The sequence below is a fragment of the Nyctereutes procyonoides genome, unplaced genomic scaffold, assembly GCF_905146905.1.
Source record: "Nyctereutes procyonoides isolate TBG_1078 unplaced genomic scaffold, NYPRO_anot_genome, whole genome shotgun sequence".
In the NCBI taxonomy this organism is placed as follows: Eukaryota; Metazoa; Chordata; class Mammalia; order Carnivora; family Canidae; genus Nyctereutes; species Nyctereutes procyonoides.
In genome coordinates, this window is record NW_026575133.1 from 8,739,633 (window position 1) to 8,757,979 (window position 18,347).

An 18,347-nucleotide genomic window follows, 5' to 3' on the forward strand; every position below is an offset into this window, starting at 1 on the left:
CAGAGACACAGGCAGAGGGAGAAGCAGACGCCATGCCAGGAGCCCGACGCGGGACTCGATCCCAGGACCTCAGGATCGCGCCCCGGGCCAAAGGTAAACACTAAACCGCTGAGCCATCCAGGGATCCCCCTGTGTCTTTCATGAATAAATAAAATCTTTAAAAAAATAAAATTAAGCCTTTGCCCGTGCAGGCAGCATGCTAAGGGCTGACCTCCATCTATTCCTCGCCACAACGCCCCCAGGTCTGCATTTCATCACGAAGAAACTGAAGCTCAGGGAGGTTACCAGCCCAAGGTCACAGAGCTGGAGAGCTCTGGCTCTAAAGTTCCAGCCATAACACATACTCCTTTGTCACAGGACTTCTGGGACCCCTTAGGGAGAGAAAAGGTCCACTTTGCAGCCCCAAACGGCAGCTCAGCCTTCACTCTTTACAAATTTTCCAGATCCAGAATGGAGGCAACATTCGGGAGCACAAGCAACGGGGTCGCAGCGCCCACCCGGCAACGCCGCCCGAGCGGTGGGCTGACAAGGTCTGGGGGCCTGGAGGGCAGACCCGGAGCAACCGTCAAGCAGCGAGGCACGCGGGCGCCCCCCTCGCACCCCCGCGCCCCGCCGCCGAGCCAGTCCCGGCCGCCGGCACGCGGAGCTCAGCGCGCGTGCGCGGGCCAGAGGGGCCGCCCCCGCGCGGGCGCGCGGAGAGGGGGCGCGCGGCCGAGGGAGCGCGGGCGCGCTGCGGCGTCGGCGTCTGCGCGCGCTCCCGGCCGAGGCCGTGTGGGCTGGGGAGCGAGCGAGCGAGCGAGGCGGCGGCGGCGGCGGCGGCGGCGGCGGCGGCGGCGGCGGCGGCGGCGGAGGCGGCGGCGCCTCAGAGCCCAAGGGACGCGCGGGCCTCGCGCGGCGGGAGCGGACGGCTGCGGAGGAGCCCCGGGGCTCGCGGCCCGAGGTGGGAGAGCTCGGCCTGTCGCCCGCCCGCGTCCGGGGGCGCTGGCCGCGTCCCTCGCGCGGGGTGGCCGCCGCCCCAGGAGACTCGCCGTGACACGGGCCTAAGCGGCGGCGGCCGCGCACGTCCGGACCGCGCGGACCCGTCGGGCCGGGCCAGGTGGGGACCAGCGTCCGGGCAGGTGCCGCCTCCCGAGGGCACGCGGGCAGGCTCGGCGGAGGGGCCGCTCGTGCAGCCCGCGGCCGCCGCCCCCCCCCCCCCACGTCCTCGCCCCGAGGGCCGGAGCCGGAGTGCGCCCCGCCCTCCCCGGGCACGGCCCGGCCGGAGCGGCGGGAGCCGGGAAGCCCGCGCCCGCCGCCGCCACCCGCCCGCCGCCGCCGCCGCCGCCCGCCGGGCTCGCGCGGAGAGAGGAGGGAGGAGAAACTTTGCCTTTTATTGTTGCTTTTAGTCCCTTAAGTGCAAGGAACTCTGCTGGGAGGGAAAATGTCCTTCTTCAATTTCCGTAAGATCTTCAAGTTGGGCACCGAGAAGAAGAAGAAGCAATACGAACACGTGAAGAGGGATTTGAACCCCGAGGAGTTTTGGGAGATTATAGGAGAACTGGGGGACGGAGCCTTTGGGAAAGTGTACAAGGTAAGGAGGAGGGGGGAACGGGAAGTTGGTCTCGTAAGATAAAACGGCCGCGGGTGCGGAGTGGCACGGGAAGGTCTCTCTCGCCCCGTCCCCTTCCTGTCCCTGGCCCCTTCTTCTGCCTTGGTAAAGGTGCGCCAGAACTTTGTGTGGGCTGGAATCCAACGAGTAGCCGAGATCGGAGAGTAGAAGGTCGAACAAAATGGGGCCTGCATGTGGTTTCGGCTGATTGCTAAAGGGAGGCAGGGTTACAGAGCCTGTAGACCCTGTCAAACTTTCTCTAAAGGAGGGGGTCTGGTTTTTGAAATCGGAAACTCAGTGTGCTTTTCGGTGGATTTAACGTGTGTCTCCTAGCTCTCTGTGTTCATTTACGTGTGCTTGTGCTGGAACAGTTCCCTTTTTAGGGCCCAGGGCATGTATTGGGTTTTATCTGTAGCTAATGCCATAACCAGTCTTCTGGGATGAGAGCAAAGTGATTGCTACTTGCAGGCTATTTATTATTCTTCAGTTGGTTCCTGGACAACATACTATAAAACGGAATGGAATTTCTTTTTTTTTTAAATTTTTATTTATTTATGATAGTCACACAGGAAGAGAGAGAGAGAGAGAGAGAGAGAGAGGCAGAGACACAGGCAGAGGGAGAAGCAGGCTCCATGCACCGGGAGCCTGACGTGGGATTCGATCCCGGGTCTCCAGGATCGCGCCCTGGGCCAAAGGCAGGCGCCAAACCGCTGCGCCACCCAGGGATCCCTGGAATGGAATTTCTGATAGAAATTTTCCAGAAGAAAACCTGCATCTGGTACTAGTTTCTAAATATAATTACAGAAAGCCATTGACCATAAGTCAGTACTAATGCTTGAGAAATTTAAAAATATCTATAAAGACATATATATCTATAGACATAGATATCTATATGTATTTTTTTTTTCAGTAGAGACAGTTTTGACGTTTCAACGTGAAGGATTAATGTTAACTGTTTATTATTTCATAAGCAGTAGATGAGTGATGTCATCGGAATATTTTCATCCTGAAGGGTGAGGTTTTTATGAGACACGGTTCAGAGGGAAGGACCCACAGGGTTGCCTGGAAGTGAAAACATAAATAGCTTATGTTTAAACAGGACTTTGCAGCTCGTAAGGCACTTTCACATAATTTGGCCCCCCCCCCCCACCAAAGGCCTGGAGGTACGCTGGTCAGTAGTATCTGCTTTTCACAGATAAAGACACTGAGACTCAGAAATTTGTCAAAAGTCACATGAGTCGCAGTCTAGATTTGAACTCGAGTCTTCTGACCCTGTATTTACTATTGTTTTCCACTGTCATGTCCATTGGTAGAAATGATAGCGTCTTTCTCCTAAGTACCACCACACTTCTGTGCCTTTGCCCTGCCTCAAAAGCATCTCATAGCTTCCAGTCCTCATTTTTTCACTCAGACTGGAATAGCAGCTCTTCTCTGTGTGCTTTTAAAACACATTGTCACATGGCTACTATAGCTACATTGTTACATATTGTAGTTAATGATAAAACCGGGGCCCAGAATTGTGATATACATTTGGGTTTATCTATTGCCTGAGCACATAGTGCGACTCTCTCTGTATCTGTGTGTATCACCTGTATGTGAATGCTATCGAAGCAATCCTGTGCTGTCAAAGTTGGCAAAATGAAGTTCAGTGTTTGTGTGGAAGGTAGAGTATGGGTTGCATCAAGAGCTTACAGTACCGAGTAAGGTATCCTAAGATCACTCTTAGGAGTCAAGAATTGTCTTTAGTGCTGGCCGTCACAAACCAGCATTGTGGTCATGGACAGAACACTTCACTTCTTTGGATCTTCGTTTTCTTAGCTGGAAAATCCTGCATTTCCCTAAACATTTGCTTCACTCCACACTGTGAGTATGCAGTTCTCTAAGAAAAGCAGAAATAAATACTTAGGGCATCTGGAATCCAGTAGTTAGTAGGTGGTTAGGGCAGGTAGGTGATTATGGGCAGTTTTCATGCTATAAATGTTTTATCAGATAGAAACAGTATAGTATTAAGACATTGGCTCTGGAGCTGGACTATATCTGCGCTCTCTCAATATTAGCCTGTGACCTTGGACAAGTTAACTTAACCGTTCCATGTCTCACTTTTCTCAGTAAGATTGGCGCTTCAGTGTGTGAGAATTAAAGGCATGTGGAAAGGGCTCAATGAGTGGTAGGAATTATTGTTAACTACATTTAGAGCTCAGAAGCGAAATATGGGATGGGACAGGAAAAGGGGCCTACGAAGATAGTAAACCATTTTCTTGTTTTCCCAGGGCACAGGCAGATTGCAGGGACATACTAATAATGCTCTATGATTTCATTCTTTAACGACTCTTTCTGTAAAATGTAACAGATCTTCCTAAAGTGAAACATCAACTGAAAATTTTCTGAAAAGAGACTTACTCCATGTAGTTGAACACTATAATTATAAACTATGTCAAAGATAATATTTGTGAGCTTGATGACTGTTTTAGGGTGATAGTTGAAGAGTATGAGTTCTTTGCATTTTACTTTTATCATTTCACTATTCTGTGCTTCCAAGGAATGGGCTCTGAGATTTTATTTTTTTTAAAGAAAATTTAAAATTTAAACTTACCTGGCCTGTATTGCTTTGTGAATTATAGTTCCTAAAGGTTTTTTTGCTTTCCAAGATCTCTAGAAATTTTAACTATATCAGCTTCCTCTTTGTGGAGCAAAAAGCTATCAAACCTTAATATTGTATGTAGTAGTATGCAGTGGAAAACTTTCTAAAATTGATTCTGTCATTTGCTTGTAAAAGTTAGTAATTGTTTCAAAGATTAAGTGGTATATAGGCAGTCATCTCCTGTACATATTTAGTTTATTTGAAACATTTTTCTTTGATATAGTTGTATTCCTTCCACTCACTTCAGCACTATACAACTGTGTAACAGTAACTTTCTTGCCTTAAAAATCTTCACTTTAAATTTATTTTCTTTTTTTATGTAGTATTATTTGACATGAATGAAGATATGTAATATCTCTCACAATTTTTTGTGTTTGGATTTTTGTTGCTTTTAATAAAGAAAGGATGACGTAAAATCACGTTGAATAGAAACTGAATTCCTGACTGTGTGCTGGATGAAAGCGATTCTTTTTATGGCCCTGATGAGCATGTGCCTTTTTAAAAAAAAATTGTGAAATATGTATGTGAAGTTCATGTTTATCACCTAGAGCTGTAATTTATTTCCATTGTGTCATGGAATTCCATTTTATGATTATATCACCCATTATTTACCTTTGTACTGTTAATGGGTGTATCATTCATTTCCAGTTTTGGGCTCTTATTTTTTTTTTTTAATATTTTATTTATTTACTAGAGACACAGCGAATGAGAGAGAGAGAGACAGAGATACAGGCAGAGGGAGAAGCAGGCTCCATGCACGGAGCCCGATGCGGGACTCGATCCCGGGTCTCCAGGATCACACCCCAGGCTGAAGGCGGCGCTAAACTGCTAAGCCACCGGGGCTGCCCCAGTTTTGGGCTCTTATATACAATTCTGGTGTGTATATGCATAAATTTTGCTAAGACTTGAGTAGAATTGCTGGGTTATAGACTAGTGTAACTTTAGTTACTTCACTAGGGATACCAAACTATATCAGTTTACGTTGCCACCAGGAGTGTATGGGATTTTCCTTGCTCTGAGCATCTCTTTGCAACATTTGATATTGTCAGAATTTTTAATTTTTGACAGCCTGATATTGTTATGTTTTTCATTATGGTTTAATTCATCTTTCCCTGACTACTATGTAATTTTTTGGGGTAAGTTTATTGGTAATTTGGATTTCTTCTTTTGTGTTCGTTTTTTATTCATGTTCTTATTGGATGTCCTTTTCTTGTTTATTTGTAGTGTATTCTGGATTTTAACCATTTAAAACTATGGTTATTGTAAATATACCCTCATTCTCTGGCTTGTCTTTTCATTTTCTTTATGGTGTCTTTTTGTGAACAGGAAATTCCTTTTTTTTTTTTTTAAATATTTTATTTATTTATTCATGAGAAACACGGATTGAGAGAGGCAGACACAGGCAGAGAGAGAAACAGGCTCCATGCAGGGAGCTCGACGTGGGACTGGATCCCGGGTCTCCAGGGTCAGGCCCTGGGCTGAAGGTGGCGCTAAACCTCTGAGCCACCCGGGCTGCCCAGGAAATTCTTGATTTTAATATAGTGCAATTTGTCAGTTTCTTCCTTTCAGTTAATACTTTTTGTATTGTATGTAAGAAATTCTTTCCTAACCTAGGATCATGAAGATAACCCCCAGTATTATCTTCTAAAACTTTATGATTTTGCCTTTAACAGTTACATATACAGTCCACGTAGAATAGGTTTTTGTAAATGGTTTGAGGTAGGGGTCTAATTTCAGTTTTTTCTTCAGCTGAATTACTCAGTTATCCCAGAACCCATCATTGGGAGTAAACTTTTTTCTCACTGCTTTACAGGGTCCTGTTAAATGTATCTGTTTTTGTGATCTCGATTCTCTTCCATTGATCTGTTTCTGTACCATTTTCTCACTGTGTTAATTAGGAAAGCATTAAAATACATCTCTGCCCCAGTGGCCAAGTGGTTTGGCGCCGCCTTTGGCCCGGGGCGTGATCCTGGAGACCGGATCGAGTCCCAGGTCGGGCTCTCTGCGTGGAGCCTGCTTCTCCCTCTGCCCCCACCCCCACCGGTCATTAAAAATAAATAAATAAATAAATAAATATAAAAATAAAAATACATCTCTGCTAGAGTACAGCTTTCCCATATTCTTCATCAACAGTAACTTGTATATCCTTGGCTCTTAGTGCTTGCATGTACTTTGTAGAATTAGCTTAGGTTCCACAAAATCTTACTGTGCTTTTTAAAGAGATTTTATGGAATTTATAAATCAGTTTTGAAAAAATTAACATTGCTGTGATATTAAGTCTTCCTATTTATGCATATGTTTTACCTCTAGTTCTTTTTTTAGTATTTCTCAATAATGGATTATAATTTTTCTCTGTAGAAGTCTTGGGAGCTCAGACTGCTTCAAAAGTGTTTTCCTTTTTAATTTTTTTTTAAAGATTTATTTATTTGAGAGCGAGAGACAGCATGGGTGGGAGGAGGGGCAGAGGGAGAGGAAGAGAATCTAAAGTGGACTCCTCGTTGAACACAGCCTTACATGGGGTTTGATCTCACAAAACTGAGATCATGACCTGAGCTGAAATCAAGAGTTGGATACTTAACTGACTGAGTGACCCAGGCACCCCTGCTTCAAGAGTGTCTTTTTTTTTTTAACGACTATTTATTTATTTATTTATTTATTTATTTATTTATTTGAGAGAGAGCAAGTGTGCAAGTGCAGGGAGAAGGGGCAAAGGGAGAAGACTGCAGCTGAGCAGGGAGCTGAATGTGAGGCTTGATCCTAAGACCCTGGGATCATGACCTGACGCTTAACCCATGGAGTTTTAAGCACCCCTTAAGAGTGTCTTAAATGCTTTGTTTTTCCTGTTTGAGTTTCTTCCTTGTTTTGGTTGTGTATAGTCTTCAGTAAGTTCTCTGAGAAAGGATCCATGGAAGGTACATTTTTTATTTATTTTTATTTTTATTTTTTAATTATTTTTATTTTTTTAAAGATTTACTTATTTATTCGAGAGAAAGAGCATGAGTGGGGGGATGAAGGAGGAGGGGAGGGGGGATCAGACTCCCCATTGAGCAGGGAGCCTGAAGTGGGGCTCGATCCCAGGACCCTGAGATCAGGACCCAAGTGGAAGGCAGCTGCTCAACCGACTGAGCCACCCAGGTGCCCTGGAAGGTACATTTTTTTAAAACCTTGCCTGTCTGAATACATCTTTATTATAATGTCATACTTGATAGTTTGGTTATAGAATTATAGTTCAAAAATAACTTTTTCTTAGAATTTTAAAGACTTTCTCCATTCATTGTCTTTTATCTTTAAGTGTTGCTATTAAAACAACATGGGTCCCATGCCACTTTGTTTTGTGTTTCTTTGTGTTCTTTTTCTTTTCATAGCTTTTAAGATTTTCTTTTTATCCTGGTTCATGGTGATGTACTTTGATATAGGCTTTTTCCCTGCTTTCATCTTGCCTCTTGGTTCTTTCAATCCAAAACCCCCCCAAAAAAAACAAACAAACAAACAAACAAAAAAACCCACCCCATAACCTTTGGTTCTGTGACATTTTTGTATATTATTTATTTGGACCAACCCTCTAGGTAATGGTTCTTGGTATGGTTTCAGGATTTCCCATGTTTCTATCAGTGGATATTTATACCATATTTGTATTCTCAGGAGCATTTGAGACATTCAATCAATCCTTTTCTTTAAAAAGCTCTTCTTAAAAATAAGATAAAATAAAAAGCTCATCTTTTGGTTTTTAGGTTACCACAGTCCTGATATTTTTCTCATTTCTGTGTCCACTCCTCAGACTATTGCTGCTCTTTTTCCTTTTTCTGACTTCTGAGTGTTGGGATTCCACAGGACTTGGGTGTAGGCCCTGTTTTCTTTTACTTTTCCTATGAGAGTCCATCTTCTCCTGTGGTTTCTATTACCATCTAAATGCAACTTATGTCTCTACCCCAAGACTTCTCTTTTCAACTCCAGACCCATGCATCCAAGTATCTATTAGAGATTTTCACCTAGATATCTCACAGTTTGCTTAAGCAAGTCAGAATATGAACTAATTAAACTCTTGATGTCAGCTTCATATTTGCTTCTCTTGTGTTCTCTGTTCAGGAATTGACATTTCTGTCTACAAAGGCCAGAGACCTGGAGGTCATTCTTAACACCTTCAGCTTCCTTATCCGCCAAACCCAATGTAATCACCAAGGCCTGTTAATTCTACTATTAAATATTTCTTGAATCTGACTTCTTCCTTCACTGTCACAATATCAGTCGAAACTGCCATTATCTCTTACCTAGACCACTGCAAGTTATTGGTGTGTCTTGAGCTTCGTATAAATGAGTTCTGTTGTGTCTGGCTTCTTTTGCTCAATGGTTTCATTTCTTTTGTATAGATACCCAGTTGTCCCAGCACCATTTACTGAAAAGAGCATCCTTTCCTTATTGCTTTATAGTGCTGCCATCATATATCAAATGTCCATATTACATGGTTTATATTTCAATGACATTTATTATTTCTTTAGGACAAATTCCTAAAATAGAATTGTTAAGACAAAATAAATGATCATTTATTAATGCTTACTGTGAAATTGCCCTAGAGAGGTTGTGCCAATTTATTTTTCAATTATTTTAATTATAGAAATAATTAAAGAATGTCTATTTATTGTAAAAACTAACTTATTAGAAATAAAGTTAGTCTTCTTTGACTATTGCTTGAATTACTGTTCCTTTTTTTTTTTTTTAATTTTTATTTATTTATGATAGTCACACACACAGAGAGAGAGAGGCAGAGATACAGGCAGAGGGAGAAGCAGGCTCCATGCACCGGGAGCCCGACGTGGGATTCGATCCGGGGTCTCCAGGATCGCGCCCTGGGCCAAAGGCAGGCGCCAAACCGCTGCGCCACCCAGGGATCCCTGTTCCTTTTTTTATCTCTATAGTTGTACCTATCCTCAGTTTCACGTATATGTTTCCAGATTATTTTTATATGTATTTTTATATATGTACATGAGTTGTGCCTATTTAGACATTCCAGCAGTGATTATTTCTTTGCCTTTGTTCCTTAACCTGAATTCAGTTTTAGTTCTTATACTTTAAAAAAAGTATTTGCTTTTTCAATGGGCAAAAGTTTATTTCATGTTACATTTCTTTGATTCTAGAGAGATTACACATCTTAAAAAATAATTGATTCATATTCCGATATTCCGATAGTGTTTTCTTGTTGATTTGTTTTTAAAGATTTTATTTATTCATAGAGATGCAGAGAGAGAGAGAGAGACACAGAGACAGAGGCAGAGGGAGAAGCAGGCTCCATGCAAAGATCTTGCCTGACGTGGGACTCGATCCAGGGTCTCCAGATCACGCCCTGGGCTGCAGGCGGCGCTAAACTGCTGCGCCACCGGGGCTGCCCTTTCTTGTTGATTTGAAAGTACTTTTTAGGGATCCCTGGGTGGCGCAGCGGTTTGGCGCCTGCCTTTGGCCCAGGGCGCGATCCTGGAGACCCGGGATCGAATCCCACGTCGGGCTCCCGGTGCATGGAGCCTGCTTCTCCCTCTGCCTGTGTCTCTGCCTCTCTCTCTCTCTCTCTCTGTGTGTGTGACTATCATAAATAAATAAAAATTAAAAAAAAAAAAAGAAAGTACTTTTTATTATTATTTTTAATGATTTCATTGATTTTTTTGAGAGAGAAGAGTGAGCAAGAAAGAGAGAGTAAACATTGGTGGGGTGGCAGGGTGGTGTGGGGGGGAGGGAAGTTATAAGCAGACCCCTCACTGAGCAGGGAGCCAGATACCAGGCTCAATCCGAGGACCTTGGAATCATGACCTGAGCTGAAGGTAGATGCTTATCCACTGAGCCACCCAGGCACCCCTGAAAGTACTTTTTATATACTATGGAAATGAACACTTTATCCCAGATGCTGCAGTTAGTTTGTAGTTACCTTAGTTTATGCCGCTTTTTTGCTACAAAGACATATAATAGTCTTTTTTTTAAATTTTTATTTATTTATGATAGTCACAGAGAGAGAGAGAGAGAGAGGCAGAGACATAGGCAGAGGGAGAAGCAGGCTCCATGCACCGGGAGCCCGACGTGGGATTCGATCCCGGGTCTCCAGGATCGCGCCCTGGGCCAAAGGCAGGCGTTAAACCGCTGCGCCACCCAGGGATCCCATAATAGTCTTTTTTTTTTTAAAAAAGATTTTATTTATTTATTTATTCATGAGAGACACAGAGAGAGGAAGAAACACAGGCAGAGGGAGAAGCAGGCTCCCCTCAGGGAGCCCGATGTGGGACTCGATCCCAGGACCCCAGAATCATGCCCGAAGCCAAAGGCAGACACTCAACCGCTGAGCCACCCAGGTATCCCATATAATATTTATTCTACAAAATCTGTCAATGTGTTACTTCGTTGGGTTTTTTTCTTCGCTTTCATGCTTAGAGAAACTTCCCCTACCCAGAAATTAAGTAAATATACATTCTTCTAGACTTTTTATTTTTTATTTATTTATTTATTTTTTTTAAATTTTTATTTATTTATTTGCAATAGTCATACAGAGAGAGAGAGAGAGAGGCAGAGACACAGGCAGAGGGAGAAGCAGGCTCCATGCACCGGGAGCCTGACGTGGGATTCGATCCCGGGTCTCCAGGATAGCGCCCTGGGCCAAAGGCAGGCGCCAAACCGCTGCGCCACCCAGGGATCCCTCTTCTAGACTTTTTAAATTTTATTTTATTTATTTTATTATTTTTTAAGATTTTATTTAATTAATTCATGAGACAGAGAGAGAGGCAGAGACACAGGCAGAGGGAGAAGCAGGCTTCATGCATGAAGCCTGACATAAGACTCAATCCCGGGTCTCCAGGATCAGGCCCTGGGCTGAAGGCGGCGCTAAACTGCTGAGCCACCTGGGCTGCCCTAGACTTTTTAATAGTTCAGTTATAAGTTATAAAGAATTTTAGTTTTAATTCATTTGGAATTTAATTTTCTCTGTGGATTGATATGAGGCTCTCTTTCTACCCCAAAACCAAAAATGTATACTTTATCATTTCCAGAAATTTAAATGCTATTGTTTTAAAAATATAGCAAAGTATAAAGAATATATAAAAATAATTTTACCATCCAGATAACTTTTGTTAACAGTTTTTTAAAAACTCAAGAGGATATTAATATGGTTAGATTTTTGAGCAGTACAAAAGTGATAAAATTGGAAAATGAAAGCCTTCCTTACCAGTTCTTTTTCCCAAATGGAAAGAATTCTTGTTAAATAGGTTTGCTACTAGTAACTACTAGTAGTTATATTAACATAATTCTGAAACTACCTTTGTATATATTATAGGATAGAGAAGATGAGTTGATATATTGATGTTTTAGAAACTAAGCTTGAAATTCTGGAAGAAAGGAGTTAGAAACTTGGAATAGGGAAAAGATGAGTATGAACCCTGTGATGCTGATTTTTGAATTAGCAGTTTCAGTTTGAACTTGTGATAGTAAACACAGACACACACACACACAGACACACACACACCTATTCTCCCTGAAATGGCCTACAAATAATTACACTATGTATTAGTATTCTGAGCTCTTGGCTTCTGAATACCATTCAGAGCTCATTGAAATGGTTCGTCCAAGTCTACAGTAGGAAAGTACAGAAATGATAAAATTGAAAAGTGAAAGCTTTCCCACTAGTCCTTTTTTTTCCCCAAAGGAAAATATGCGGGGATCCCTGGGTGGCGCAGTGGTTTGGTGCCTGCCTTTGGCCCAGGGCACGATCCTGGAGACCCGGGATCGAATCCCACATCAGGCTCCCGGTGCATGGAGCCTGCTTCTCCCTCTGCCTGTGTCTCTGCCTCTCACTCTCTCTCTGTGTGACTATCATAAATAAATAAAAATTATTAAAAAAAAAAAAAGGAAAATATGCCACAAAGTAAGGATATGCCTAAAAACTAATGGGGACAGGCCAAAGATTCAGGATAGCTTGAACAAAAATATCAATGACAAAATAGTTAATAGAGGAATGGTAGTTGGTATATAAAGATTGATAAAATTAGAAAAACCACTATTTTGCAACCACACTATAATAATTTAGGCAAAGATTATTGATGGATCCTAAGCTAAGATCATTGTGTGAAAAGTTTTGGAGGAACAGGATTTATTTACACAGCTCTAAAGTATTTCCCTATAAGGGTGCTTGTTACAGTAGAAAGAACTGGCAAATAGGTCTTTTTTTTTTTAAGATTTTATTTATTTATTCATAAGAGACACAGAGAGAGCGCGAGAGAGGCAGAGACACAGAGAGAGAGTGCGAGAGAGGCAGAGACACAGGCAGAAGGAGAAGCAGGCTCCATGCAGGGAGCCCAATGGGGGACTGGATCCTGGTACTCCAGGATCATGCCCTGGGCCAAAGGCAGGCACTCAACCGCTGAGCCACCCAGGCTTCCCTGGCAGATATGTCTTAAGTGATTAAATCTAAGGTTGATCACCAATAATAGGACAAACTGTCATTATGTGTTTTCTGATGTAATTCGATGGGAAATACATAATCACCTAAGGTGGTATTCTTGTCAAAAATAGTTAACTTGAATCTAATATGAAGAACAATTAGGCAAATCCAGATAATGGGATGTTCTACAAATAAATAGTTTGGGCTTTTAAAGATGTAAGTAATGGGGGGCGCCTGGGTGGCTCAGGTGGTTCAGTGCCTGCCTTTGGCTCACGTCATGATTCCAGGGTTCTGGGATTGAGCCCTACTTTGGGCTCCCTGCTCAGCAGGGGAGTCTTCTTCTCTCCTCCTGCTCATGCGATCTCCCTTGCTCATTCTGTTTTTTTAAATAAATAAATAAATAAATAAATAAATAAATAAATAAATAAATAAATAAATAAATAAATAATAATAATAAATAAATAAATAAATAAATAAGTCTTTAAGACAAATGTAAGCAATAAGGGATTTTTAAAAGACATTTGAGGACGGACACCTGGGTGGCTTAGGTGAGGTCTGACTCTTGGTTTCTGCTCAGGTTATGATCTCATGGGTCATAGGGGCAAGCCCAGTGTCTTGGGCTCCCTACTTAGCAGAGAGCCTGCTTGAAAGATTCTCTCTCTTTGCCCCAGCCCTCATGTGTCTTTCTCAAATAAATAAATTGATTAATCTTTAAAAAACTTAAGGACATTTGAGGAAATTTGAATATGGAATACATATTAGATATTATATCAGTGTTAAATTCTTTGGGCATGGTAATTGTGGTTATGTTGGAGAATGTCTTTGTTCTTGGTGGACACATACTGAAGTTTTGGAAAGTGAAGCACAACTTCCAGATGGTATAGTAAAAGAACAATGCCCATATGTGTGTGTTTGTGTATACATGTCTATATGTAAAATATATATGTATGTATACTTGTGTGTGTGTATGAGAGCAAGAGTACCAAATGTGACAACATATTCATAATTGATGATTCTTGGTGAGGGGTATAAGCATATGAGCATTCACTGTTCAGTTCATTCACTTTCTCTGTAGGTTTGAATTTTTCAAAATAAAGTAAGAGGTCCTACTTTTATTTATTATTTAAAAATTATAAATTGAAGTATAATTGATGTATAAGATTATATTAGTTTCAGGTTATGATGCAGTTATATCATATGTGTATATATTGTAAAGTGATCACAATAAGTCTAGTTGACATTTGTCACCTTATGTAGTTACAAATTTTTTTTTCCTTGTGATGGGAACTTTTAAGATCTAGTCTCTTAGCAACTTTTAAATACGCAGTACAGCATTCTTAATTGTAGTCACCATACAGTACCTCTCGTCCCCATAACTTACTTATTTTATAACTGGTAGTTTGGTACTTTTGACCTCCTTTACCCTTTTCTTTCACCCCTTACCCTGTACCTCTGGCAGTCACCAGTCTGTTATCTGTATCTCTGAGCTGGTTTTCGTTTTTGTTTTAGGTTTCACATGTTAGTGAGATCATACAGTATTTATCTGTCTGACTTATTTCACTTAGCATAATGCTGTCAAGTTTCATCTGTGTTGTCACAAATAGACTCTCATATTCTGGGTCATACTTTTAAATACATCATTATTTTGTTTTACTTAACAGTTCTCCTTTTCACATTTTTTTTCTCCCTCATATGTCCATTCATTTTTTTTCTCCCTTTTTCTGTGAAAGGACAAAGACAGTTTCCTTTTGGGCAGGTAACTATTTCTATACTATACTGTTACAGTTATTTGGCATTTATTAAATATTATGCTTTGAACTCAATACCACATGAAGTCCAAATTCCTAGCACATATACATTTATGTTTTAAAAAGGTAACTGAAACTTGAGACTATAAAAATAACTTTAACATCCTGGCTTTTCTTTTTTCTTTCCTTGTAAAATTCATGGTGAGTTTCTTACCTTAACAGCCATGCATTTTGGTCCTTTATAATTTCAGCGTTGAGAATATTTGCATGGAAATGTTCTTTCTTACCTTCTAAACAATTTTATTTTTCTTGAATGAGTTTTCAGAAGTAGGACGTCTTTGTCTTATTTTAAAATATTTTTTTGTAACTGTCTTTTTGTATTCTCACTTTTCTGTCTTTTCTGCTATGGGATCTGTGCAAATTTCATCAGTTTATCTATCACACAGCTGTCAGTTATGTTTCAGTTTATTCATGCTCCTCAGACTCAGCGAGTCCTTGAAATAAGTGGGAAGACTGTGTGACCTGAGAATTGGTAAAATATTTTGGAAGGTGCAGTTTTAGCCAATGTTAAATTTATTTTTGAAATCACTTTGTTGATGGTTATCTCGACTGATCAATTACTAAGTTTTGAGTAAACAGAACACTATAAATAAAATAGTGTTTTGGAGTATTAAGAGAATATATATAAAGTACATTCCTTTCAACTCTACAGAATTGAGAAAAACACATGAAAATTATTTTTTATTTTTATTTTATTTATTTATGATAGTCACACAGTGAGAGAGAGAGAGAGGCAGAGACATAGGCAGAGGGAGAAGCAGGCTCCATGCACCGGGAGCCCGATGTGGGATTCGATCCTGGGTCTCCAGGATCGCGCCCTGGGCCAAAGGCAAACGCCAAACCGCTGCGCCACCCAGGGATCCCTGAAAATTCTTTTTTAAGGAAGCATTTCTGTAATATCTTGTAGAAATTTTAGAAAGAGCATGTATAGTCAATCATCATTATTTGCAGATCCTCTGTTTGTGAATTTGTCTGCTTGTTAAAATTTATTTGTAGCCCCAAAGTCTGTACTCAGTGCTTTCAGTCGTTTGCATATATGTGCAGAGGTGGGAAAATTGAGCCCCTAGACCTGCGCGTTCCCAGCTAAGATGGAACAAAGTGACACTTGGCCATCTTGTTTCAGCCCTCACATAGACTTGACCAGGAGCTGGGAGAATGTAGAGGGCAGGGCAGTGCAGTGCAGTGTAAAAAGTCTGGCTTTGGTATCAGTTGGGTGAGATTTGAATCCCAACTCTGGCACTTATTGTGGGGCAGCCTCACGAAAGACACATAACACTTCTGAACCTCATTTTCTCTTTTGTACAAAAATGGGGATAGAATCTACCAGAATGAATTGTTTTTAGGATCTAAGATTATAATCTTTTTAAAAAAGATTTTATTTATTCATGAGAGAGACACACACAGAGAGAGACAGAGACACACAGGCAGAGGAAGAAGCAGGCTCCATGCAGGGAGCCCGACATGGGACTTGATCCCAGGTCTCCAGGATCACACCCTGGGCTGAAGGGGGAGCTAAACTGCTGAGCCACTCGGGCTGCCCAGATTATAATCTATATGAGATATGTTTGTGTACATATTTCTCCTAGGAGCAGTGGGTCAGTCTTTGTTAATTCAGTGTTTGCAATGAATGTATAGAACATAACTATCAGAAATAATGAAAATCAACTGAATATCTTTACTAAGTCATGTTGAATAATTTTACTCTAGTATTGATACTTGTTCTTACCAAAATGTTATCTGGACTCTGAAGAGATCACTAGAATTAGCATATACTTGGAAACAGGTTAACAATGGTATCAATAGTCTAAAGCTATATGCTTTCTTCAGTGCTGTTTCCTTTCTTTTCACTTAACAGCTCTTTGGAACTCTGGATATTTTTTACCCAAATGCTTCATACTACTCTGTTCCTTCTCTCATCTATTATCCTCATCAGTTGTAGAAGGATTATGCCAACTATTAAGTTACTGTCTTTCAGCTCCAAACACACCCTCTTATGCCCTGCTTTGTAATGCTTTTCTGAGATTTTGCAAACCACATTTCTGCCTTGTCAGCTTTACTTCTAGGTTTCACTTGCACAGGACTCTGAAGGAAGGCTGCAGGGAGGAGGAGGAAAAAGGGACTTTTGCACACACTTTCTCTTTGTTTCCTGTGGGCTCCATGTCTCTTTGCTTTTGTGTTCGTGTGACCACTATCTTACTGGAGTTCTTCACCCCAGCAACAGGTTTTTCTCTGTAGCAGCATTTGAATCCAGTTTGAAGTTTCCCAGTACTCAAGAGCTGGCTTCATCAATACCTTTGGTAACACCAGCTACACTTGGCTAGCCCCCTCCTCCTTGAAAGACACCCCAATCCCTTAGGGTCTCCTTTTCCAAAGTCAGAGATGTTGGCACCAGCCAAGCAACACTGTCTCCTCAGGGATCTGAGTTTCTGCTGTGTAGAACCTTTCCTGCAAACCTTTGGGTTTTAATAATTCCAGTCTTTTACCTTGACTCCTCTGGTCCTGGGGGTGGTAACTTCTCCCTGCACTTGTTCCTCATCTTTCATGTTCTTTCTTTATCTTTTTAGTTACTTATATACTAACGTAGTTAATAATGATATTAAATTCTGTTAAAATACATTGATTTATTTCTGTGGTTGGGCCTTTTCTGATACAAAGATTAAGTTAATAAATGGAGAGTGTGGAAAACAGTGTTTGGTGCAAGGTAATGCTCAATGAATAATATCTAGTAGCTTAGTGGATATTGCTACATATAGACTAGCATACTTGAAAGAACTTGAGAATTTTATAGCTTGTTTCTTTCCAAAATACTAAAATTTTTAGTCTCCATAACTCAGAAAACATAATCGTTGGATATTACTAATATTGATATGTTCAGATATCACCTTCTCAGTGTCTAACCTAACTACCCTCTTTAATTTTTTTTAAAAGATTTTATTTGTTTATTCATATGAGACAGAGAGAGAGGCAGAGACACAGGCAGAGGGAGAAGCAGGCTCCTTGCAGGGAGCCCATTGTGGGACTCGATCCTGGACCCTGGGATCACACCCTGAGCCAATGACAGATGCTCAACTGCTGAGCCACCCAGGCATCCTAACTACTCTCTTTAAATTATAACCTCTTGGGGGTTCCTGGGTGGCTCAGTGGTTGGGTGCCTGCCTTCGGCCTAGGGTGTGATCCTGGAGTCCCGGGATCGGGTCCCCCATCGGGCTTCCTGCATGGAGCCTGCTTCTCCCTCTGCCTGTGTCTCTCTGCCTCTCTCTCTCTGTCTCTCATGAATGAATAAATAAAATCTTAAAAAAAAATTATAACCTCTTTCCTGTATACCTGCCCACTTAACCATTTCTTCGTGTTACTACCTTATTATTTCCATAGTACATCACTAATATACTCTGTATTTATTTGCCTATTGACTACCCTTTCCCCACAATTTTAAGTGCCATGAGGGCAGAGAGATTTTTGTATATTCTTTACACTGTCAGCATCTGGAACAGTGTCTGATATGTAGAAGGCATTCAATAAGTATTGAAAGAATGAATTGAATTTTAGCAGATGAACTCTTGAGCACACTTTAATAGATTTTTATACTGCATTTCTTTTATACTGCATTTCTTTCCTACAACAGATTTTTGTGGAGTGTCTGGTTTGTATTTGTGTTTGTGTTTCTACAGCTCTGATCAGTGTCTTGTATGCAGTTGATGTTCATGAAAGGTGATTTGGATTGGTTTAGTTTTTATTTTTTGTTATGGTTGCATGTCATTATATACTGGACATTTAGGGTCTTACCTCTTATCTTGGTGGGAGGAAAAATGCCTTTGAGCTCTCAAGCTTTAGTTACAATCATCCAAATCAGTAGAATCAATCTCCGTAATTATTGAAGTGATTAAATTCTTCTTTTTTATTGTC

General features: G+C 41.2%; 1 protein-coding gene across 3 annotated transcripts in view; it reads left to right on the forward strand.

The window, feature by feature from the left end:
• The first annotated feature begins 1,293 nt into the window (after window positions 1-1,293).
• SLK (STE20 like kinase) overlaps window positions 1,294-18,347 on the forward strand; it is a 64,285-nt gene continuing 47,231 nt past the window's right edge. For 2 of the 3 annotated variants that reach the window (XM_055346331.1, XM_055346332.1), the window contains exon 1: window positions 1,295-1,570. In XM_055346331.1, the coding sequence (XP_055202306.1) occupies window positions 1,421-1,570 (150 nt within the window). In that variant the 5' untranslated portion in view covers window positions 1,295-1,420. Of the gene's footprint in view, window positions 1,571-18,347 lie in introns of all 3 variants that reach the window. The other variant, XM_055346333.1, reaches the window with a different exon arrangement.